At 53.3% G+C, this 21,569-nt stretch overlaps 1 protein-coding gene across 1 annotated transcript; it reads left to right on the top strand.

Annotated features, from left to right (window-relative positions):
- Positions 1–1,828: 1,828 nt before the first annotated feature.
- On the top strand, positions 1,829–21,366 carry TMEM9 (transmembrane protein 9; the record flags this gene model as incomplete). The annotated part of the gene is given in 5 exon segments (XM_034767246.1): positions 1,829–1,948; positions 2,484–2,575; positions 7,262–7,370; positions 8,279–8,410; positions 19,651–21,366. Coding segments are annotated over 5 exon segments (576 nt in total). The 5' UTR covers positions 1,829–1,855.
- Positions 21,367–21,569: the final 203 nt, after the last annotated feature.

Genomic DNA, 21,569 nt, shown 5'->3' with positions numbered 1-21,569 from the left:
GGTCTTCCTAGTCCAGTTCCCATTTCTGTGAGAAAAGAGTCTCCACTCGTGAAGCCACTGGTCATCACTGGGTTGATAATGCAGACTCTGCAGGGTTGCATTGTTTTTGCAGCCCTAAAACAAACCCCACAGACAACTCCTGTCAGGAAACTATGGAGTGAGATTTTTGGAAGCAAGAACCTTCCTTGTCACAGGGAGTTGGGAAGATACTTTGCAATTCCACAGTGATGTCAGAGTGCCGAGAAGAGCAAGTCTTTAGACAGAAAGGAGTTCTTAGCCTTAACTAGAGCAGAGCTAGGACTCTGCTAGAGTTTACTGGCAACTAGGTCCCCATGGTCCCCAAGCCTGTGGCAGTTCAGATGCAGGGCTTTGACTCAGCTAGTTCTGGGTTCCTGAACATCTAGAAATGTGTGGCTCAGGGGAGGTAGTAGAGTCTAGTGGATAGGGCACTAGACTGGGAGGCCAGAGACCTTGGGTTCCATTCCTCACCCTGCCAGTGGTCAGCAGGGCAACCTGGCCTGGTGCAGTCACTTCCAGTACCACCAGTCACACAGTGAATGATTCCCCCTCATCCCAGAGCACCACCTAGCAACAGGGCACCCTAACACCAGAGTTACCATCCCACACCCCTTCTCAAGCCCCAGAGGACTCCACTACAGGCTCTCTCACCCCAATAAATATCCCTCTTGGGACCAGTTTATTAGTAAGCTACAAATTATCTGAACAGTGCAAATTATCCATAACCCAAAGTCCCAAAACACAGTCCATTTATCATCTCCTGTGCATATAGCCCTTGGGAACCCCACACCATCTTCCCTCAGCATAGCACATACCACACTCCAGCATCTTCCACCACACCTGGACTCATCTTCAGTTCTCCTTCCAACTAGAATGCGCCCCATTCTTCCCAGCAGGAACCTGCCCCAGCCTCTCTGCTGTGAGTTTAGTCTCCCTAGGAGATCATCCCTCACTCCCCCTGATCTATTAAGCTCTCACCTCCAACAGGAGACCCCGGCACTGTCCCTCTGGGTTTCAGTCTCCTCTAGCACAGAGACATCACTAGGTAACAAATCTGCTGCTATTCTGCCTTTAACTCTGGTCAGTTCCTCTTACTGTTCTTCAACCCTTGGGACCTTCTCCCTTTCTGCCTCTCTCTGCTCCTTTATAGCCCAGGTGCTGCCCCCCCCCCCTTCTTAACTGGCCAAACTGGGAGCACCTGTCCTGGTACAGGCGTGCCTGACCTACTTCATTAAAGGAACTAGCCAGCCACTGACACAAGTGTTCAGAAATCACAAGTTAGGTCCCCCTGCCCCTATTCTCCTAAATGAAGTTGGCTTAAAATCATGATGTTCTTTAAATGATTTTTTTTGTTTCTGAAGTTGGAGACTTTAGGGGGTCACATTTCTGAGTTTTTCTCCACGAGCCCAAGGGCTAAGAACTTCCCTTTATAATAAAGGCAAACTGAGAGCCCCTCATCATCCTAGGACTCCAGGAGCTGTGACTATAAGAAAAGCACCAAATATTGCAAGGCTTGCCACAGAGTCACAAAAGTTGAACACACTGCCCTGCCTCCGTTTCCCCTCCCATCCTTAGCCTGTCTTGTCTATTTGACATTGTAAAAGCTCTTCATGACAGCACCTGTCTCTATATGTATGTATAGCCCTTAGCACAATGGGGCCCTGATCTGGGTGTTACTGTAATTTAAATGCTAATCTAGGGACATCCTGCAGCCTGGAAGGAGGGTGGAGAGATTGGGGAAGATGAGGGAGCTAAATACTGTGGCTTGGCTGGCCCCTTTCAGATGGGAATCCTTCCCCCGACACACACTTTTATTTCCTTGTTTCAGGCTCCTGGGATGCTGACACAGCACAGCTGGGAAAATATGAAGATCTTGTGGCTGGCAGCAGTGGCGTGGTGTGTCCTAGCACCTCCAGCGCAGGCCAGCAAGGTGAGGGGCAGAGAGTGGGGAACAGTTATGGATGCAGTCACCAGCCTAAGGTGCCACATGCAACTGAGACAGAGACGATAGGGAGTGTGCTTTTTCATGGAAGTTTGCAAAGTTGGTGGATATTGTAACTAATTGGCACATGTGTGTGGGGGGGAGGGGTGTATGGCACTGCCTTCTTCAGGATGGAATTGGAACTGCTCACCTTTTGTGTCATATGCCCTATACCCCAAACAGCTAGTGGAGATTCTCCTTCAGCCTGTGTTTTTGGAGCTGGAGGATTTGAGTTCTAGCCCCACTGTCAGTGAAGCTCTGAACGGCCAGGGTAGTGGGCGATTCAGTCCCTATAACAATCTGTTTGGAGAGCTCCTGGCATCTGGCTGAAATATGTCATTGCTATGAAACATGCAGAGCAGGAAGAGACATGAAGGAAAGTTACCCCTCATTGGGGAACATCTCACCCGTCTCACACCATGTGGGGGAACTCATTGAACAGCTGCTCATGTGCCAGTCACTAATGCCAACTCTCCCCATGCAGAGCTCGGAGGACATCCGCTGCAAGTGCATCTGCCCCCCATACCGGAACATCAGTGGGCACATTTACAACAAGAATGTGTCACAGAAAGACTGGTGAGTTACCCTCTTATGGGAGGCGTGTGGGATTCCCCTGTCAAAATAACAAGGGGCTTGACCCAGGAAGCTCGGACCTGGATCTGACACCCCTGATGTTCAAGGGTTTTGGGCTTGAAACTGGGTTCCATCCTTCTGCAGTGGAAATAGATCAGAGACCATGTGTAACAGCTCGTGCTGGGTGGAGCTTCTTAGCTGAGCCCTTGCTAGCTATTTACACACCACAAGTCTCTGCACCGCATGGTGATGGGCACTCTGCTCATCTAGAGAGAGACAGGAGTCTGGCAGACAGGGTTCCATGGCCCTGCACCCTCTGGAGAGCCTAGTATCCTGTAGCCCTTGTGCTCTGAGGATGACAGCGGAAAGGCTTTAGTACCATCTTAACCCCCTCCCCTGGAACAGCTGAGCTGTTAGTGTAGTTCTCAAAGCACTTTACAAAGTATCATTAGCTAGATATTGCCGATGGGGAAACTGAGGCATTAAGCTGAGGAGTGACTTGCCAATGTTACATAGCGAGCCAGTGGCAGAGCTGGGAACAGAACCCAGGAGTCCTGAGTCCTAATCCCCTGAATTGACCACTAGACCACCTTGCATAATAAAGAATGAGAGAAGAAAGAACCTAAACATGTGATGCATCCACCTGATCGGTTTAAAATACCCACAATGCACCACTGCAATAAGTGTATCTGAGCCATACCCAAAGGCCACAGGGCCTTTCCTTCTCTGGGTTGCTCTTTGGTTACTGAAGTTGGCAGCCTGGCTGTTTCCCCAGCATCTCTGTCTTGCACAGCTGCAGGGCATTGTCCTGTGCAGAGGGTGCCCTCTACAGATAGGAGAAGAATCACCTCCTGCTTGAAGTCATCAGCTTTCTGTTGCAAACAGGAGGTGAAGTAGGGAACAAAGAACCAACTTCAGCTTCTTCATGGCATTGTGGTTAAGGCACTAAATTGTGTGGTGGTTGGGGCTGTGCCTTTAAGGGCTGGGAACTGGATGCTGAACAAAGCATGGCTCTTGCAACACTTTAACCACTGGTGATATCTGAACACCCTACACGGGCGGGTTAGGAGACCAGGGTTCAAGTGTCTGTTCTGCCACAGACTCTCCTGGTGACCTTGAGCAAGTCACTTATCTCTCTGGGCCTTCGTTCCCCACCTGTACAATGGGGATAATATTTCCCTACCTTCGTGTGACAGTGGGGTTACATTCACCTATGCGTGACAGATATTGCAGTTGTGAGGATCCCATAAGTAGACAGATGGATAAATTCATGGCTTTCAGGAGCAATTCACACTTTGCCGCAAGTCTGGCTCTCCGCTCTGTAATACAGGGGTAACTCCACTGACTTCGGTTACCCTGAGCAGAGAATCAGATCAGCTCCCTTGCTTATGTTCAGAATTAGTCATTTTCCCTGCACTCCATTTGTTTGGATTATGCACATCTGTGGGATTTGCAATCTCACAATGGCCCATGATTGGCATAGCAGGGGGGCTGTGGCCTGGTACACTGGCAGAGCTGGGGGTGGAAGAGGAAAAACCAGCTCAGTACCTAACCACCTCATACCTGCACTCTCAGCAACTCTGTAATTGGCTCGTTCCTGAGTGCTAACGCCATTTGCCAAATCCCAGGGCTAAGAAGAAAGTGTCGGCGCTGCGGGGGTGTCCTCTGTGGGTGTCTGCACAGGGCCATGATCACTTTGAAGCTGCAACCTGGATTGAACAAAGGCCTTTGAGCATCAGTGAGCAGACTGTTCCTTATCTAATGACCTCTTTGTGCTTGTATTCAGGCTGGTTTACATAGCAGTGTATATTTCACACCCTTGGGGGCATGGGGTGAGACTTTATTCTGTTAAAATATGGGGCATTTTGCTGACTCATTTACAGGGAGGCATTTTGCTGAATCATTTCCTTTTCCTTGTCATTCCGTTGCCTTTGATTTCAAGCTTTATAACACGCTTCATACACATTCAGAAGGCAGGGCTTTAATCCGTTCTCAAGGACCATTTTTCTTACTTTGCTTATCTGTAAATGTTGTTTCTTATCAGTAAATGTAAGTAAACATCAGTTTCGCCAGACACACCTAAACCAAGGACAGAATATTTCCATCAATAGTAATCGAAATGTACAGACAGGCAAAGTAAGAAAAATACTCCTTGAGAGCTCATTAGAGTCTCACCTTAAAATGTGTTGTAAAGCTGGAGTTAGAGCAGGGCACCAGTTAGGTAGCTTTAACTTTTTGAATCTCAACATCTATTGTCGTTAAATAATTATTGTCTGCCCCCTCCAGGATTTCCCACAACTGTGAACATTTAAATCACTAAAAATTGAAAAAAGTGCTTCAGAATCAACATCGCTATTATCTGTCAAGATTATAAAAAAATAAAAATTTAATGGTGCCAAGCCTAGGCACAGAGATCTGTTAGTTTATGTCAGGAGAGTGACAGGACTGAGGGGCTGAAAATTACAATGATGGGCCGGCCATTAACTGAGTAAGTTAGAGCTACTTAGCCTCATAATTTCTACTCGTCAGGTCAGTGAAGCTAGTTTCTCACCAGGATCCTGTCTATCTGCACCAGTTCTCTCTTGGCATAGGCCACAGCTACAGTTTTTTTTCACTGATTTGACTATTTCCACAAGGGGGAAGAGGGTGTTTTTCTCCAGAACTAATTAAATCAGAGCAGCCCCTAGCGTAGACCCAGCTAAACTGCTGTACAGGTGCCTTTTACCTGGGTAGCTTCTTCCCTTTCTTGTAGGGGCATAACTATACCAATACAAGCACCTTGATACTAAGGCTGGGTCTACACTACCCGCCTGAATCAGTGGGTAGAAATCGACCTCTCGGGGATTGATTTATCGCGTCCCGTTGGGACGCGACAATCGATCCCCGAATCGACGCTCTTACTCCACCAGCGGAGGTGGGAGTAAGCGCCGTCAACGGGACGCCGCAGAGGTCGATTTTGCCTCTGTCCCTACAGCGGGGTAAGTCGGCTGCGATACGTCGAATTCAGCTACGCGAATATATTTGCGTATCTTAAATCGACCCCCCCCTGTAGTGTAGATGTAGCCTGAGAGGGCTGCAGCCACACCGGGTGCACTGAACAAAATAGGAAGAAGCACAAGAGACCAGAACAAATGGTTCTGGGCCAGAGCCTCACCTGGTGTAAATCATCATAGCTCTATGGCGATCACCAGAACTCTACTGAGTTACACCCGCTGAGGGTCTGCCCCATGATTCTCCTCCCGGCAACGGGATGCTCATCTGTATGATACTGTCCACCCACTAGGTGGCACGGTGCGTAACATGCCTTATGTAACCTCACCTCAGCCATGCTGGTGTGGCAGAGGATTAAAGGCCCTTGCACTCAACACAGCTGGTGGGGCTCTCTGAGAAGGAAGCTCTGTAGCCAGTCCATATCTGGCACAGACTCGGAGCCTGACCTGCTAGGAGCAGCCCTGCAACCCACCATGTACGAGAAGTACGTGCTCCTCCCCAAATGCCAGGCTGCAGTGAATTTACACTGTCAAGGGTTTTTCCCCCTGTGTGTGTTTAGTGGTTCGTGAGAATCAGCGACAGTGATGAGCCAAGCTGTCGGCCTCCACTGTGTGCTGCTAACATGAAAATCTGGGGCTACAGCTAGGCTTCAACCTTTGCCTCCGAGGGAGCACAGGGAGCAGCGTGTCCTAGACAGGCAGAGCTGGGGCTTGTTCCTGGCATGCCCTGCCAAAGCCGCTTCTCTCTTCCTGCAGTGCATGGGAATTGAATGCCTTTGAAAGGGGTGAGGTCTGGGAGCTACTGAGGAGAGCAAGGCACAGTGCACCTGTCTGCATTGTGCCATAGCTCCACACTGCTCTGCTGGTGTCCTTCAATCCTGACCCACAACCCCCCTGCTAGCCCAGCCCTGGACTCCACACACATTGCTCGCCTCTGCCCACGCCCCTCAGTCCTCACATCAGCTACAGTGCCAGGCCTTGTTCTCCCCCAAAAGACTGTCATGTCATGGTGCTGTGTCATGTGACCATACATCATTCACTGACTAGGCTGAGGCCAGAAAACTCATTGCACTTGTGACCTAACCCAGGGTTTGCACCCGTGTGCTCCTGGGGGTGCCTAGAAGCTGTAGCCGGCTCAGATCTCTGAGCAAGTGGAGCCAGTCGCGTGGCTGGCCTGACTGGAGCCTGCGGGATCTGTTTAACCCCAGAGCAGGGACAGCAGCAGGGCAAGATTCCCCCCAAGCCACCCCTACGCCTCAGCCCTGCCCCTCTCTGGGGGAAATCAGCCTCCAGGGCCCATTCAGGCCTTAGCCTCTTTGCTCAGAGGGCTAATTAGTGTGGGGTGGCTTTAGAGGCACAGCCACCTGACCCCAAGGCACTCGCTGAGGCGGTCCACCTCCAGCCCCAGCTCCAGGGGCGAGTATCTGGGGCACCCACAGCTTCAGCCAGCCCACGGCCACCTCCTGTGTAAAGTGATCTGAGCAACTGCTGAGCTCTCCCAGCTGGACTGAGCACAAAGGGGGCTGCTGGACGCAGACAGGCCTGGTGGTTCTCCACCAAGCTATTGGTGCTGCCTAGCATCACCACTAGGGTTCTCCATGACGGCTGGCCGTGCTCCGGGCCCCAGAATACAGGCACCTGCCAGGAGCTCAGCCACCTGCCCCACCCCGCTGCTGACTCCGGTTCCTTTGTGACGCAGCAACTGCTTGCACGTGGTGGAGCCGATGCCAGTGCCAGGGAATGACGTGGAAGCCTACTGCCTGCTGTGTGAGTGCAAGTATGAGGAGCGCAGCACCACCACCATCAAGGTAAAGACGGGCCGCTTGCGCCCCTGCCCCACACGCCCCCGGGCAGAACCTCAGGGGCTGGACGTGGACAAAGGAGATTGCTCTGGAGGCCTGATGCCTGTTCTCCAGGCAACGGGGGAGGAAGGGATTCCTCGCTTGGATTCTTTCTTGTCCTCCAGCTTGGGGAGGGGCATAGTAAAGACTTTCCACCCCACTTCCCCACACCTCTTCCCCTTGTTGGCTCTGGTCTGGGGATGATGACACTGACCCCCTCCCCTTTGGGAAGGGTGTCGACATTGGGAGATGGAGCAGGGCGCCCAGGTGCTGTTATTGTTGTGAGTAGCTGTGAGGTGGCCATGACTTGGGAGGCTGGCCAAGCTCCTCCCATGGCCTCCTTCCCCAAACACCGCATCAATCTCCTCCTCCCTGCCGAGCCCTCCATGCAAAGCCCCCTACCCTCCTGGTTCCTCTTTCCTCCCCGAAGAAATCAGCCCAGTCTCACTCCCCTCCACTTTTATCATCAGCCCGCTCCGGGCCATCCCCAGGTGTCTGCTCTCAGGCCTGCCAGCAGGTGCAGAGCACACACTAATTCTTCCCCGTGGGTGCTCCAGCCCCAGAGCACCCATGCAGTCAGTGCCTATGTCTGGGAGGGAGGCTGGGATGGGATCCCCAGTCCCCTTCACTGAGGCATTGCCAGACTGCAGCACAGCAGGGGCCCCTCTAGCCTGGTATCTTGGCTCCGACAGTGCCTCGTCCTCCATCCCGTGGATAGTTATGGACTGAGCTGCCCATTGGCGGGGGGGTGAGGAGGGCGGGGATGTTTCCTCCTGAGCCCATCAGTCAGTGGGTTGACTTGGGCAGGAGGCTGACTGGCCCACAGCCCTGCAATCGCCACCGACGTCCCAGAGCCCCTTTTGATGTGCCCACAGATTATCATCATCATCTACCTCTCAGTGGTGGGGGCACTGCTGTTGTACATGGCCTTCCTCATGCTGGTCGACCCCTTGATCCGGAAGCCAGACGCCTACACCCAGCCCCTGCACAGTGAAGAGGAGAACGAGGTCAGGGGGCTGCAGCGGGTGATATGGAGGGTGGGCATGGTAGGAGAACCTAGAGGAGGAGAGAGAGCAGGGTTAGGTCCTGGGAACGAGGGCAGGCAGACACCAGGGGTCATTATAGCTGATGTTTCTCATCTCCCATCCCACCTGGGTCTTGCTGGGGCTGGCACTTTTTACATGCCAACTAGAAATGTAGAATTTTTCGTTTTGTTTTATTTTTTAAATCCTGGATCTTGGTCCATGTGACGCTCTGAAATGTGAAGCCTGCGGATGCAGGTTTCCCAGGGCCCAGAGTGGGCCTGCCTGGAGCGGTTAGCAGGGGACTTTTGTGGTCCTGCCCATTTGTGAATTGGACTGATTTTCATTTGCTGAATTGTGGATCGGATCCAAACAAAATGCTCCCATCTGTGTGCAGCCCTGGCGGCCCCCACCTGGCAATACCCTTCAGCGGGGGTGCAGGAGGAAGGTCATTTGGTGAAGGCCCAGACAGTGCTGGGAGGCAAGAGAGCTGCATAGAGGAGCTGACAAAACTAGAGCTGGTGCCTTTTGACTCTGCAGGGGTGCCAAGGGCTGCACCCCGGACCCCCTATTCCAGGGGCCACACCTGAACCAGGAGCTGCACTGAGGCCACACCCACCTTTGACAGATCCCACTTGGCTGCATTTTAGGGATCAGCAGTTGATTGGGCCTTTGTGCTGATGGGCCTCGATTGGGCCATTGACTCCCCTTAACATCCAGTCCCACCCTGCCTGCTTTCACTCACGCCTCAAACTGTCTCATACCGGGGAGGGGGTTGGTGGTTTCTAATGCTGTCCCCAAGGCCAGGCCCTGTATTGTTTAATCTTTCCCCTGCTAGATCCCTGCGTCCATACAGTGCCCTGGGCTCCGGGCTGAGGGGATGCACGTGCCCCATTATTACAATTGTTCTTCCTTTTGGAGGTGACTTTCTAAGCCAGAGAAGGCCCAGCCCTCAGCAGCTCTGACTGCTGCTCTGTCTTGCTCGCCATAAACACGGGCTTGGTTTTCAAATTGGGATGTTTCCCGCGGTAACGTCCTGGCTTTGCGTATGAGCCAGGGAGTGATGTGAGGATAAAGGACCTGCTACTGCTAGTAGCTCAGGGAGATCTCCTTTAGCTCTGGTGGATTTTAGAGAAGGATCAGCACGTGTGAGATTGGCAAACAGCTATCACGTCACACGTGGTCTTGCTGCCACATCTCTGTCCAAAAGCCACTGGTCCTCTCCTGAGCACAGCTCTGGACTCAGGCAACGCTTCCATTGACTTCCGTGTGGATTTCAGAGCCAGGGCACCAGGATTAGGCCCTTTATATCCTGCCTTGTCTGTCTCCCCCAGCTCCCATCGCTTGAGCAGGGAGGCCACACGTCCCAGCCCCCAGAGGAAACGTAGATGAAGCTGGTTATTAGTGGGCGGTAATGGTAGTCCAGGTGGCAGGGAGTGGAGCTGATGCACACACACTGATTAGCTGTAATGAGCTAATTGTAGCCCTGGCTCGCGCTATAATTGAGAGATGCAGGGGGTGGATTATGGAAGGTGGAACGTGCGGTTCTGGGACCCAGCATTTCCTTTAGGTGTCGGTTGTTTGGAGCTGCTCCGTGAGCCGGGACCATGGTGCTGGACAAGCTGGGGTTGTGTTGATCGCTAGATGATCCCTTCCCAATCAGTGGAGCTTCTGGGCTGAGGTTATCATGGCCTCTAGGAGCCACCCTGGCTCCAGTCTCCAGGCAAGCTCAGTCCTGAGCAGACTACCCAAACAAGGGCTGGCCCAGGAGCCTAGCGGCTGCCATTTCACTGCCATGGTGCATGCCCAGGTTCTAAGGTCAGGTGCCTGGCTCCCAGGAGAGAGACGAGGCAGAGAAATGGGGCGAGGCAGCCCCCTTGGCAGGGGGAGCCATCTCAGACCCTTCCAGACAACCCCTTCTGGGTTCCCTAGACAGTCACCCTCCTCAGCCAACGGCCTGGTTACTACCAGCAGGGGCACAAGGAGGATAGGGAGGGGATGCGGACAGGCGAGAGAGAACAGCCATTGAAGGGATGGTGCCGAGGCCTTGAGAGGGGGCAGAACTCGCTGTATCCCGGGTGCTGAAAGCTCCCAGCTGCCCTCAGCCGGAGGCGAGTCTCTGCCCCCAGGCCGGCTGACGCTGGCTCTGCCCAGCCATGCTGAGCTCTGGTGTGAGACGCTGCGTGCCACCGGTGGCACTGGGCATTGTCCCAGCTCAGCAGCGGGGACGGCCCTAGGGATGGATTGCGTGCAGCACGTCTGGGCCCCTCGCCTCAGTGTTAACAGGCCCTGGAGAAGCCCCCCCTAGGTCAGGCAGAGGATTACCAGGATATGGGGCCTTAAGGAGTCAGGCAGGGGAAGAATTTCGACCCCAGGCCACGTCGCTGAAGGCAGGACACGAGCTCAGCTCCCCCTGATGCAGTTGTACCCTTAGAGCACAGCCTGCTCTTCAGTGGGGCAGGGGAACCCAACGTGAACTTTGGGGAGAGCCCCCTTCCCTGTCCCAGCCAGGGGCAAGGGACGGTTCTGCAGGACGGGATATGCCCCAAGTGCTTAAGGGCGCTTGCCCACGGCGGCCTGGTGTCCCTGCAGCCGTTCGTGTTGAGGGGACCTTCCTCACTGCGCCTGCCCCTGTGCACTAAGAGAGCACCGCTCAGGAGTAAAATGAAAGACACCTGCCTTCCTTTCAACCACCCGGCAGGCTTGGCAGGGCCCCCTGCTCGCTGCTGGGCACATCCCCTCCCAGCGGATTAGCTGTAATCCAGGTGCCCAGACACGCTTTGAAGAGAGGAAGCCAGTGTGTTTGCTGAGAGGGCGTGGCACCAGCCTGGACATGTTCAGAAACACTCCACCCTCCCTGGGACTGATCATGGGGCACCCACACAGTGATTGACAAACACTAAGGGGGAAGATTTGGTCTATGCAACATGAGGCTATGCAGAGCCCAGAAATCTATTTGTCTGCTCAGTGCTGCGATAGAACCACTGGGCCCCATTCTTGTCTACACACTGGTGTATTGTTCTAGCCCCACTGCCTTTCCAGAGCACCCCCTAGCAGCACTCCAGTGCAACAGCCACTCCACCTCAGTTCCCCAGCTTGTCTTCCACTGCTCTACCTCCAAAGCCTTCTGGGTTGCAGAGGGTTAGCCCTCCCTCTGGCTCCTATGTGGTCCTACTTCTCCTGGGGCTCTCAAAGTCCAAAACAAGTATGAAACAACACATACTCTTCCCTTTCCTCCAGGGGATCTGCGAGGCACCAGCCTGTCCCAGTCCTGACCCTCAGCTAGCCACCTTCTCATACCAACTGCTCTCTCTGCCTGCTTCCCTCCAACTGGTCAGGGCTCTTCTTTTTATTAAGCCCCTCCCTGGAAGCCTCCTGCTCCAGGTGACTCCAATTTGAGCTAACTGGGCTGACCAGGAGTTCATTAATCCCTTCCTGCCGTGCATGGAGGCTGCTGTGTGGCTTTGGGGAAGGGATGGAGTGGGGGCGGAGCAGGGGTGGGAAGAGGCAGGGCTGGGGCGAAGCAGGGGCGGGGCTTTGGGGAAGGTGTGGAGTGGAGCGGAGCAGGGGCGGGACTTTGGGGAAGGGGTGGAGCAGGGACTCTGGGGAACAGGTGGAGTGGGGGCGGGGCAGGGGCAACTTTCCTGGCCGGCTCAGCTGGCCGCGGGATGGGGCTGGCCGCTGGAGCAGCACGCAGCTGCGTAGGGCACCGGGCAATTTGGGGCAAAGTCCCCGCCCCAACTGGACTCCTTCCCCAAATCCCGGCCCCAGCCCTGCCTCTTCCCCTGAGCATGCTGTGTCCCCACTTCTCCTCCCAGCACTTGCTGCCACAGCTGTTTTGCGGCGTAACAAGCTGTGGGAGGGAGAGGGAAGGAGTGGGAACGTGGCGCGCTCAGGGGAGGAGGCGGGGAAGAGGCAGGGCCGGGATTTGGGGATGGAGTCCAGTTGGGGCGAGGACTTTGGGGAAGGGGTTGGAATGGGGGCAGGGCAGGGGTTGAGTCAGGGCCGGGGCCGGGGGTGTTGAGCACCCACCGGCGCCAGGAGAAGTTGGCGGATGGGCCCTGGCCAGCATGACCTATTCAGCTGCTCCAGAATCCTTCATTTTAAAACCAGTAAGTGTCTAGGATTCATGGCTGAACCTTCCACATGGGCCCCAAGTGTAACCAGAGCAATGATAGCTGCCTGAGTCTGCAGACAGCCAGAAACAACTCCCCTGTCCCAAGTTCCCAACCCAGAGGACTTCACTCCCACCCCTAGCCCCGTTCCATCTCTGCTTTGTCCCTGTGTTCTCCCAGCACCAGGTTTTTTGCACCTAAACTCTGAAGCTGCCTTTCACCCACAAAAAACAGACACATGCTTCCTTCTAACAGAGGAACGACAAACACCAGATCTGAGAGAGAGAGAGCACCATGTGTGTGTCTCCTCTGTAACACGTTGTGCCTGCACTGAACCCACAATGGCAGCAGACTCAGTGCTGTGGCTCAGAAGGCCCATGGTCATTTGTACCATTTTCCAGCATGCCCAGAGCAGCTTACACCTGAGAGGAGCTTAGCCGAGCTCCTGTTGGCTGGTGAAGGGAGCAGCTTGGAGAGCAACTGCTGCAGAGCATGAGGGGTCTGGCTAGCAAGTGTGCCGCACACACTCTCAGAGGGCATCTGGATCTGCTGGTGGGATAGCCCTTGTTGGGGGTCCACTCCTCCTTCCTGCTGACATGACATCCTCCAGAATCATGAGCGAAGCACTGAGCATAGATCAACGTTTGGTCCCGTTAGAGCAAATGAGAGTTGGATCACTGACTTCATTGGGACCAAAGCTGGGATGAACAGCCATGGACTTCAACCCCTTCAGTGCTGGTCCTGCAGTTCCTGCGCTGCCATGAGAGCAATGGACCATCAGATGGATATGACAGCAGACTGAAGCCAAGGAGTTAATCACTGACTTGTTCCCCCCCCCCCCCCACACACACCCCTTTCTTCCACACCACTGCTCTGCTCCCTGCTAAGCCTGGCAGCTGGGCAGCCTTAGAAGCCGTGCCCTCAGGGCACTGCAAAGGAAGGTGCAGTTAGTGGGCGGCTCTCAGCAAGGCAAATGAGGCATGTTAATCCTTTATGAGGTATGTGGCAGCAGAGGAAAAGGGCCCAGAGCCGTTCAGGAAATCCTTCCAGGAACTGGGGAGCCATGCTGAGCTTCAGCACAGAGATAGCCCCAGCATCTCCGGCTGCAGTTACAGGAAGTAATGCTTCCTTTTGATGGAGAGATTTTGTGCAAGTTCATGTGGCTGGGAAGGACTGAAATGCAGCAGCCCCGAGACACAGAGGACAGGGGGAGATTCCGGGGGAGGGGAAGGGGAATGGGTGCGAGGGAGTGGAAAGCGAGGAGTCTGAGGGTATGTCTACACTACGAAATTAGTTCGAATTTATAGAAGCCGGTTTTATTGAAATCGGTTGTATACAGCCGATTGTGTGTGTCCACACAATAAAATGCTCTAGGTGCTCTAGTCGGCGGACCGCGTCCACAGTACGAGGCTAGCGTCGACTTCCGGAGCATTGCACTATGGGTAGCTATCCCACAGCTATCCCACAGTTCCCGCAGTCTCTGCCGCCCCTTGGAATTCTGGGTTGAGATCCCAATGCCCGGATGATGCAAAACAGTGTCGCGGGCGGTTCTGGGTACATGTCGTCAGGCCCCTCCCTCCCCCGTCACAGCAACGGCAGACAATAGATTCGCGCCTTTTTACCTGGGTTACCTGGGTTACCTGTGCAGACAACATGGAGCCCGCTCAGCTCAGCTGAGCTCACCGTCACCATATGTCCTCTGGGTGCCGGCAGACGTGGGACTTCATTGCTACACAGCAGCAGCTGCTAACTGCCTTTTGGCAGTAGACGGTGCAGTAGACTGGTAGCCTTCATCGGTGATCTGGGTGCTGGCAGCCGTGGGGCTTGCCTTTTGGCAGTAAATGGTGTATTACGACTGTTAGCCGTCCTATTACAAGTCGGGTCATCGTACGTTAGCAGAGTCTTCCCTGAGCAGCCGATTGTGCAATAGGCCTGAAGACCATCGTCATACACCGCCCCGTATTTGCTGCCAAGCACCCAGAAAGATGCCGAGGGCTATCAGTCACGCTGCACCGTCGTCTTAAGATGTAAAAAATAGATTTGCTCTGTATTCATTTGCTTCCCCCTCCCTCCATCAAATCAACGGCCTGCTAAGCCCAGGGTTTTCAGTTTAATCTTTGGGGGGACCATTCTGTGTGACAGTTGTTTGTATTTCTCCCTGATGCACAGCCACCTTTCTTGATTATAATTCCCTGTACCTGTACCTGTACGCCATGTCGTCACTTGGCCCGCCCTCCCTCCTTCCCCTAGTCCGTCAGATACTATGTTTGCGCCACAGCTCATAGAGCCGAGAAGCGCCTTTCGCGCCTTTTCTTTGAATTCTGGGTTGAGATCCCAATGCCCGGATGATGCAAAACAGTGTCGCGGGCGGTTCTGGGTACATGTCGTCAGGCCCCTCCCCACTCGTCACAGCAACGGCAGACAATAGATTTGCGCCTTTTTACCTGGGTTACCTGTGCAGACAACATACCACGGCAAGCATGGAGCCCGCTCAGCTCAGCTGAGCTCACCGTCACCATATGTCCTCTGGGTGCCGGCAGACGTGGGACTGCATTGCTACACAGCAGCAGCTGCTAACTGCCTTTTGGCGGTAGACGGTGTAGCATGAGTGATAGTCATGGGACTGGCAGCCGTAGGGCTGCATTGCACCAGCCCCTTGCCAGGAGATGGTATATTGTGACTGGTACCCATCATCGTCATACTGGTATGACTGTCAATCATGGCCACCTGGGCAGACATGCTACTGTTTCGATGATGATGGTTACCAGTCGTAATATACTATTTTCTGCAAATTGCCCAATATTGTCTGCTAAGCACCCAGAAGAGGCCGAGGGCGATGCTGGGTGCTGGCGGATGTGGGGCTGGCAGACGTGGGGCTGCATTGCTACACAGCAGCAGCCCCTTGCCTTTTGGCAGATGATGGTATATTATGATTGGTACCCATCGTCATCGTACTGGAGAGGCTATCACTCATGCTGCACCGTCGGCTGCCACCTTAAGATGTAAAAAATAGATTTGTTCTGTATTCATTTGCTTCCCCTTCCTCCATGAAATCAATGGCCTGCTAAGCCCACGGTTTTCAGTTTAATCTTTGGGGGGACCATTCTGTGTGACAGTTGTTTGTGTTTCTCCCTGTTCCTGTACCTGTACAGCATGTCGTCACTCGGCCCTCCCTCCCTCCCTCCCGCCCGCCCTCCCTCCTTCTCCTGGTCCATCAGATACTACTTTCGCGCCTTTTTTCAGACCAGGCGCCATAGCTAGCACTGGGATCATGGAGCCCGCTCAGATCACCGCGGCAATTATGAGCACTATGAACACCACGCGCATTGTCCCGGAGTATATGCAGAGCCAGGACATGCCAAGGCGAAACACGGACCAGGCGAGGAGGCGATTGCAGCGCGGCGACGAGAGTGATGAGGAAATTGACATGGACATAGACCTCTCACAAGGCACAGGCCCCAGCAATGTGGAAATCATGGTGTCACTGGGGCAGGTTGATGCCGTGGAACGCCGATTCTGGGCCCGGGAAACAAGCACAGACTGGTGGGATCGCATCGTGCTGCAGGTATGGGACGATTCCCAGTGGCTGCGAAACTTTCGCATGCGTAAGGGCACTTTCATGGAACTTTGTGACTTGCTTTCCCCTGCCCTGAAACGCCAGGATACCAAGATGAGAGCAGCCCTCACAGTTGAGAAGCGAGTGGCGATAGCCCTGTGGAAGCTTGCAACGCCAGACAGCTACCGGTCAGTCGGGAATCAATTTGGAGTGGGCAAATCTACGGTGGGGGCTGCTGTGATCCAATTTGCCAGGGCAATGAAAGACCTGGTGATAGCAAGGGTAGTGACTCTGGGAAACGTGCAGTCAATAGTGGATGGTTTTGCTGAAATGGGATTCCCAAACTGTGGCGGGGCCATAGACGGAACCCATATCCCTATCTTGTCACCGGAGCACCAAGCCACCGACTACGTAAACCGCAAGGGGTACTTTTCAATGCTGCTGCAAGCCCTGGTGGATCACAAGGGACGTTTCACCAACATCAACGTGGGATGGCCGGGAAAGGTACATGATGCTCGCGTCTTCAGGAACTCTGCTCTGTTTCGAAAGCTGGAGGAAGGGACTTTCTTCCCGGACCAGAAAGTGACCATTGGGGATGTTGAAATGCCTATCGTGATCCTTGGGGACCCAGCCTACCCCTTAATGCCATGGCTCATGAAGCCGTACACAGGCAGCCTGGACAGGAGTCAGGACCTGTTCAACTACAGGCTGAGCAAGTGCCGAATGGTGGTGGAATGTGCATTTGGACGTTTAAAAGCGCGCTGGCGCAGCTTACTGACTCGCTCAGACCTCAGCGAAAAGAATATCCCCATTGTTATTGCTGCTTGCTGTGCGCTCCACAATATCTGTGAGAATAAGGGGGAGACATTTATGGTGGGGTGGGAGGTTGAGGCAACTCGCCTGGCCGCTGATTACGCGCAGCCAGACACCAGGGCGGTTAGAGGAGCACAGCAGGGCGCGGTGCGCATCAGAGAAGCTTTGAAAACGAGTTTTGTGACTGGCCAGGCTACTGTGTGAAACTTCTGTTTGTTTCTCCTTGATGAACCCTCCAACCCACCCCCACCCCGACCCGGTTCACTCTACTTCCCTGTAAACCAACCACCCCACCCCACCCTCCCCTCCCGCTTGCAGAGGCAATAAAGTCATTGTTTTTTCACATTCATGCATTCTTTATTAGTTCCTTACAGAGGTAGGGGGATAATTGCCAAGGTAGCCTGGGATGGGTGGGGGAGGAGGGATGGAAAAGGACACACTGCATTTTAAAACTTTAACTCTTATTGAAGGCCAGCCTTCTGATGCTTGGGCGATCATCTGGGGTGGAGTGACTGGGTGGATGGAGGCCCCCCCACCGTGTTCTTGGGCGTCTTGGTGAGGAGGCTATGGAACTTGGGGAGGAGGGCTGTTGGTTACACAGGGGCTGTAGCGGCGGTCTCTGCTCCTGCTGCCTTTCCTGCAACTCAACCATACGCTCGAGCATATCAGTTTGATGCTCCAGCAGACGGAGCATTGCCTCTTGCCGTCTGTCTGCAAGCTGACGCCACCTATCGTCTTCAGCCCGCCACTTGCTCTGTTCTTCCCGCGATTCAGCCCGCCACCTCTCCTCTCGTTCATATTGGGCTTTTCTCATCTCCGACATTGACTGCCTCCACGCATTCTGCTGTGCTCTATCAGCCTGGGCGGACATCTGCAGCTCCGTGAACATCTCGTCCCTCGTCCTACGTTTTCTCTTTCTAATGTTCACGAGCCTCTGTGAAGGAGAAACATTTGCAGCTGGCGGAGGAGAAGGGAGAGGTGGTTAAAAAAGACACATTTTAGAGAACAATGGGTACACTCTTTCATTACAAGGTCACATATTTCGGCTTGCAGGCAGCCATCGTAGGCCACAGTGTTTTGGCTTTTTTAACCTTCTTAACATGCGGGAAAGGTTGCAAACAGCAGCGCATTTCCCATATCAAGGATGAATTGGGTTGTCCATTTAAAATGGGGTTTCAATGTAAAAGGAGGGGGCTGCGGTTTCCCGGTTAACATGCGGCACAAACACAAGTAAACCACCCCCCCCACACACACACGATTCTCTGGGATGATCACTTCACCCCTCCCCACACCGCGTGGTTAACAGCGGGGAACATTTCTGGTCAGAAGAGCAGGAACGGGCGCCTCTGAATGTCCCCCTTAATAAAATCACCCCATTTCAACCAGGAGAGCTTTCTGGAGATGTCCCTGGAGGATTTCCGCTCCATCCCCATACACGTTAACAGACTTTTCCAGTAGATGTACTGGCTGCGATTGCCAGGGCAAAGTAATCATTAAACATGCTTGCTTTTTTTTTGTAATGTTTACAAATATTTACAAAGTTACACTCACCAGAGGTCTCCTGTGTGCCCTGAGGGTCTTGGGTGAGTTCGGGGGTTACTGGTTCCAGGTCCAGGGTCACAAACATATCCTGGCTGTTGGGGAAACCGGTTTCTCCGCTTCCTTGCTGCTGTGAGCTACCTACAGTACCTCCATCGTCATCTTCCTCATTCCCCGAACCGTCTTCCCTGTGTGTTTCTCCAGTGAGAGAGTCATAGCACACGGTTGGGGTAGTGGTGGCTGCACCCCCTAGGATCGCATGCAGCTCTGCGTAGTAGCGGCAAGTTTGCGGCTCTGCCCCGGACCTTCCGTTTGCTTCTCTGGCTTTGTGGTAAGCTTGCCGTAGCTCCTTAATTTTCACGCGGCACTGCTGTGTGTCCCTGTTATGGCCTCGGTCCTTCATGGCCTTGGAGATCTTTTCTAATACTCCATCACGGTTACCTGTGCTGATGAGCTCTGCGTGGTCACCTGTGCTCTCCACGCTGGGCAAACAGGAAATGAAATTCAAACCTTCGCGGGTCTTTTCCTGTCTACCTGGTCAGTGCATCTGAGTTGAGTTGAGAGCGCTGTCCAGAGCGGTCACAATGAAGCACTGTGGGATAGTTCCCGGAGGCCAATAACATCGAATTCCGTCCACACTACCCCAATTCCGACCCGCAAAGGCCGGTTTTATCGCTAATCCCCTCGTCGGAGGTGGTGTAAAGAAACCGGTTTAAAGGGACCTTTAAGTCGAAAGAAAGGGCTTCGTTGTGTGGACGTGTCCAGGCTTAATTCGGTTTAACGCTGCTAAAGTCGACCTAAACCCGTAGTGTAGACCAGACCTGAGAGGAGGGAATTCACATTAGCAGTGTGGAGCACTGGCCCTTCTAGTTGCTGGCCTAAAGAAAGGGATAAGAGCCTACTACAGGTACCTCCTAGGGGAGCTGCTCCTTTAGCTCCAGTGTTGGAGGCCTGTGCTTTTAGCACAGGTGATCCTAGCTTTAAGCCCAGTTACACTGAGGACCCACTCCTCCAGTATGAGTCGGTGGGAGTTGGACACCTGTGAAAATCAGGCCCACTCTCTGCAAGGAAAACTCAGTCCTGAAATAGCTCTTCATGTAAAAGTGTCTCCGAACACTGAGCAGCCTTTTTCTGTATTAGAGATATCACTCCTTCACCCCACTCACCCCCTTGACCTCCTGGTTCCTTCCTTTCCATTGCAGGAGGCCCGCTCACTGGCAGCAGCTCCCGCTCCCACCGGCGCCAGAGCCAACACAGTGCTGGAGAGGGTGGAAGGAGCCCAGCAGCGATGGAAGCGCCAGGTGCAGGAGCAGAGGAAGACGGTTTTTGACCGACACAAGATGCTGAGCTAGAGCAAGCCAGGCATGAAGTGACAGCCCGCTGGGGACAGGCAGCTGCAGCATAGTGGGGATAGGCCATGTCTATCTCACCCAATAGGACCCCCATAGTGTTTGGTTTGAGCCCCCCTAACCCATCCTCCCCCCTGTATTGGCTTTCATAGTGCAAACAAGGCAAAGTGCCTGCCCATGACTGTGCCCTCTACCCCCTTTGCAGCCTAAGCCAGAGGCACCCTGAGCTTTGCCCAGCTGAGGGCCCCATTGACAACTGCCCTCAAATGGCCCCAAAGGAATCCCGGTGCAGCCACGGTCATCCTTAATAAGGAGACTGGCAGAGACTACAGCTCCCAGCATGTACTGCTCCAGCTAGAGTCCAGTGGTCATGACAGAATGCTGCACGCTGGGACCTGTCATTTCTGCCGGCTGCACCTCGGTGTTAAAAGTTGTGGCAAAGGTGGGACCCAGTTTTCAAACTCCCTTGCCTGCATTTGGCACTTTGCATGCCCCTCTCCGGAAGCATGTCACATGGCATGAAATAGCCTTGAGCGAGGGCATTGTAATCACTGGGGAATCCCTGTCCCTTGCCTCTTCCTTTGAGCTATCGTGTAACAATCTGCAGCCTGGAGAAGTCAAAGAAAACTATTTAATGAAACAAAGCTGGTTTCAGCGCATTCCTGGCTTACAAGGGGGACAGATACCTCAGCACATGGCTTCTGCCAAACCTGTTTTGCCACTGTGCTGTCAAGTCACAGCCCACTGGTCTTAGCTGAGGGGCTGTGAACCCAGAGAAACCAACAAGGGAGGAAAGCTTGTGTTTGTGCTGGATGAAATAAGCCAGTTCTGTACATGTGGGAGCTAGGGTGCAGCTTGTCCTCCAGTAGAACTCATTTTCAACAGGAGGCGGGATTATTGATTATTTATGGATATTATTTACACCGTCTCCCAGTTCTACACCATGGCAGGGCACCAAACATTCTACCATGTACCACAGGGAGCCAGACTCTCACCTGGGATAAATTGGCATAGTTCCACTAAGGTCAGTAGAGCTACCTTCATTGACAGCAGTGGAAGATCTAGTCCCAGAGCCTTTTCTGTAAGGACGCTGCTCTGGACACAAGAGGCCTGGTTCTCCTATCAGGATTTGCACTGGTGTGACTGAGAGGAGAATCCAGTCCTTTGAATTCAGCTGCTGCTCTCATTTACTCTGGTGTAAATCCGCAGTAACTCCACTGACATCAATGGGGTCTCTCCAGATCTACACCAGCGTCACTGAAATCAGAATCTGGCTTCTGAGCCTTCTGTCTAACTCAGCATTGTGAAATTGATGAGCGTTGGGTACTAACAACCCAAGGAGCCCTGGAGCGGGGGAGGAAAGGCCTGATTCTCATTTACCCTAAGGCCATTTTACTCCACTTTAGCCCTGCACAGTGGGAGTAAGTTACAGGCCTGTTTACACTGGCAGAGCGAGGCACAGGGCCATTAGTGTCAATGAGACTTTAGAACAAAGGTTTCACTATGTTTAGGAGGTCTGGAACCTAAGCCCCTCCTGCTCTCTGGGTCACAGAGCCCTGAACATTTACTAAAGATGCACTTTAGTTTCTGTAATGCATATAAGAAACTGTCTGAGATCTTTGACTATGGTAAGTATTCCTGCTGTGTGTGAGAAAGCAAAGTAATTAATTGGTGTATTTATTCATCTCTTACTCCAATTTGTTTTCCCATCAAGAAAGTTTGCTAAGTGCTTGAGTTTTGTTATCATGTAGCATCGCTTCTTTAAACAGAAA

This window comes from Trachemys scripta, chromosome 4, assembly GCF_013100865.1.
Source record: "Trachemys scripta elegans isolate TJP31775 chromosome 4, CAS_Tse_1.0, whole genome shotgun sequence".
Lineage (NCBI taxonomy): Eukaryota > Metazoa > Chordata > Testudines > Emydidae > Trachemys > Trachemys scripta.
The sequence above is the reverse complement of the archived record's forward strand: the minus strand, read 5'-3'. Positions and strand labels throughout refer to the sequence as shown.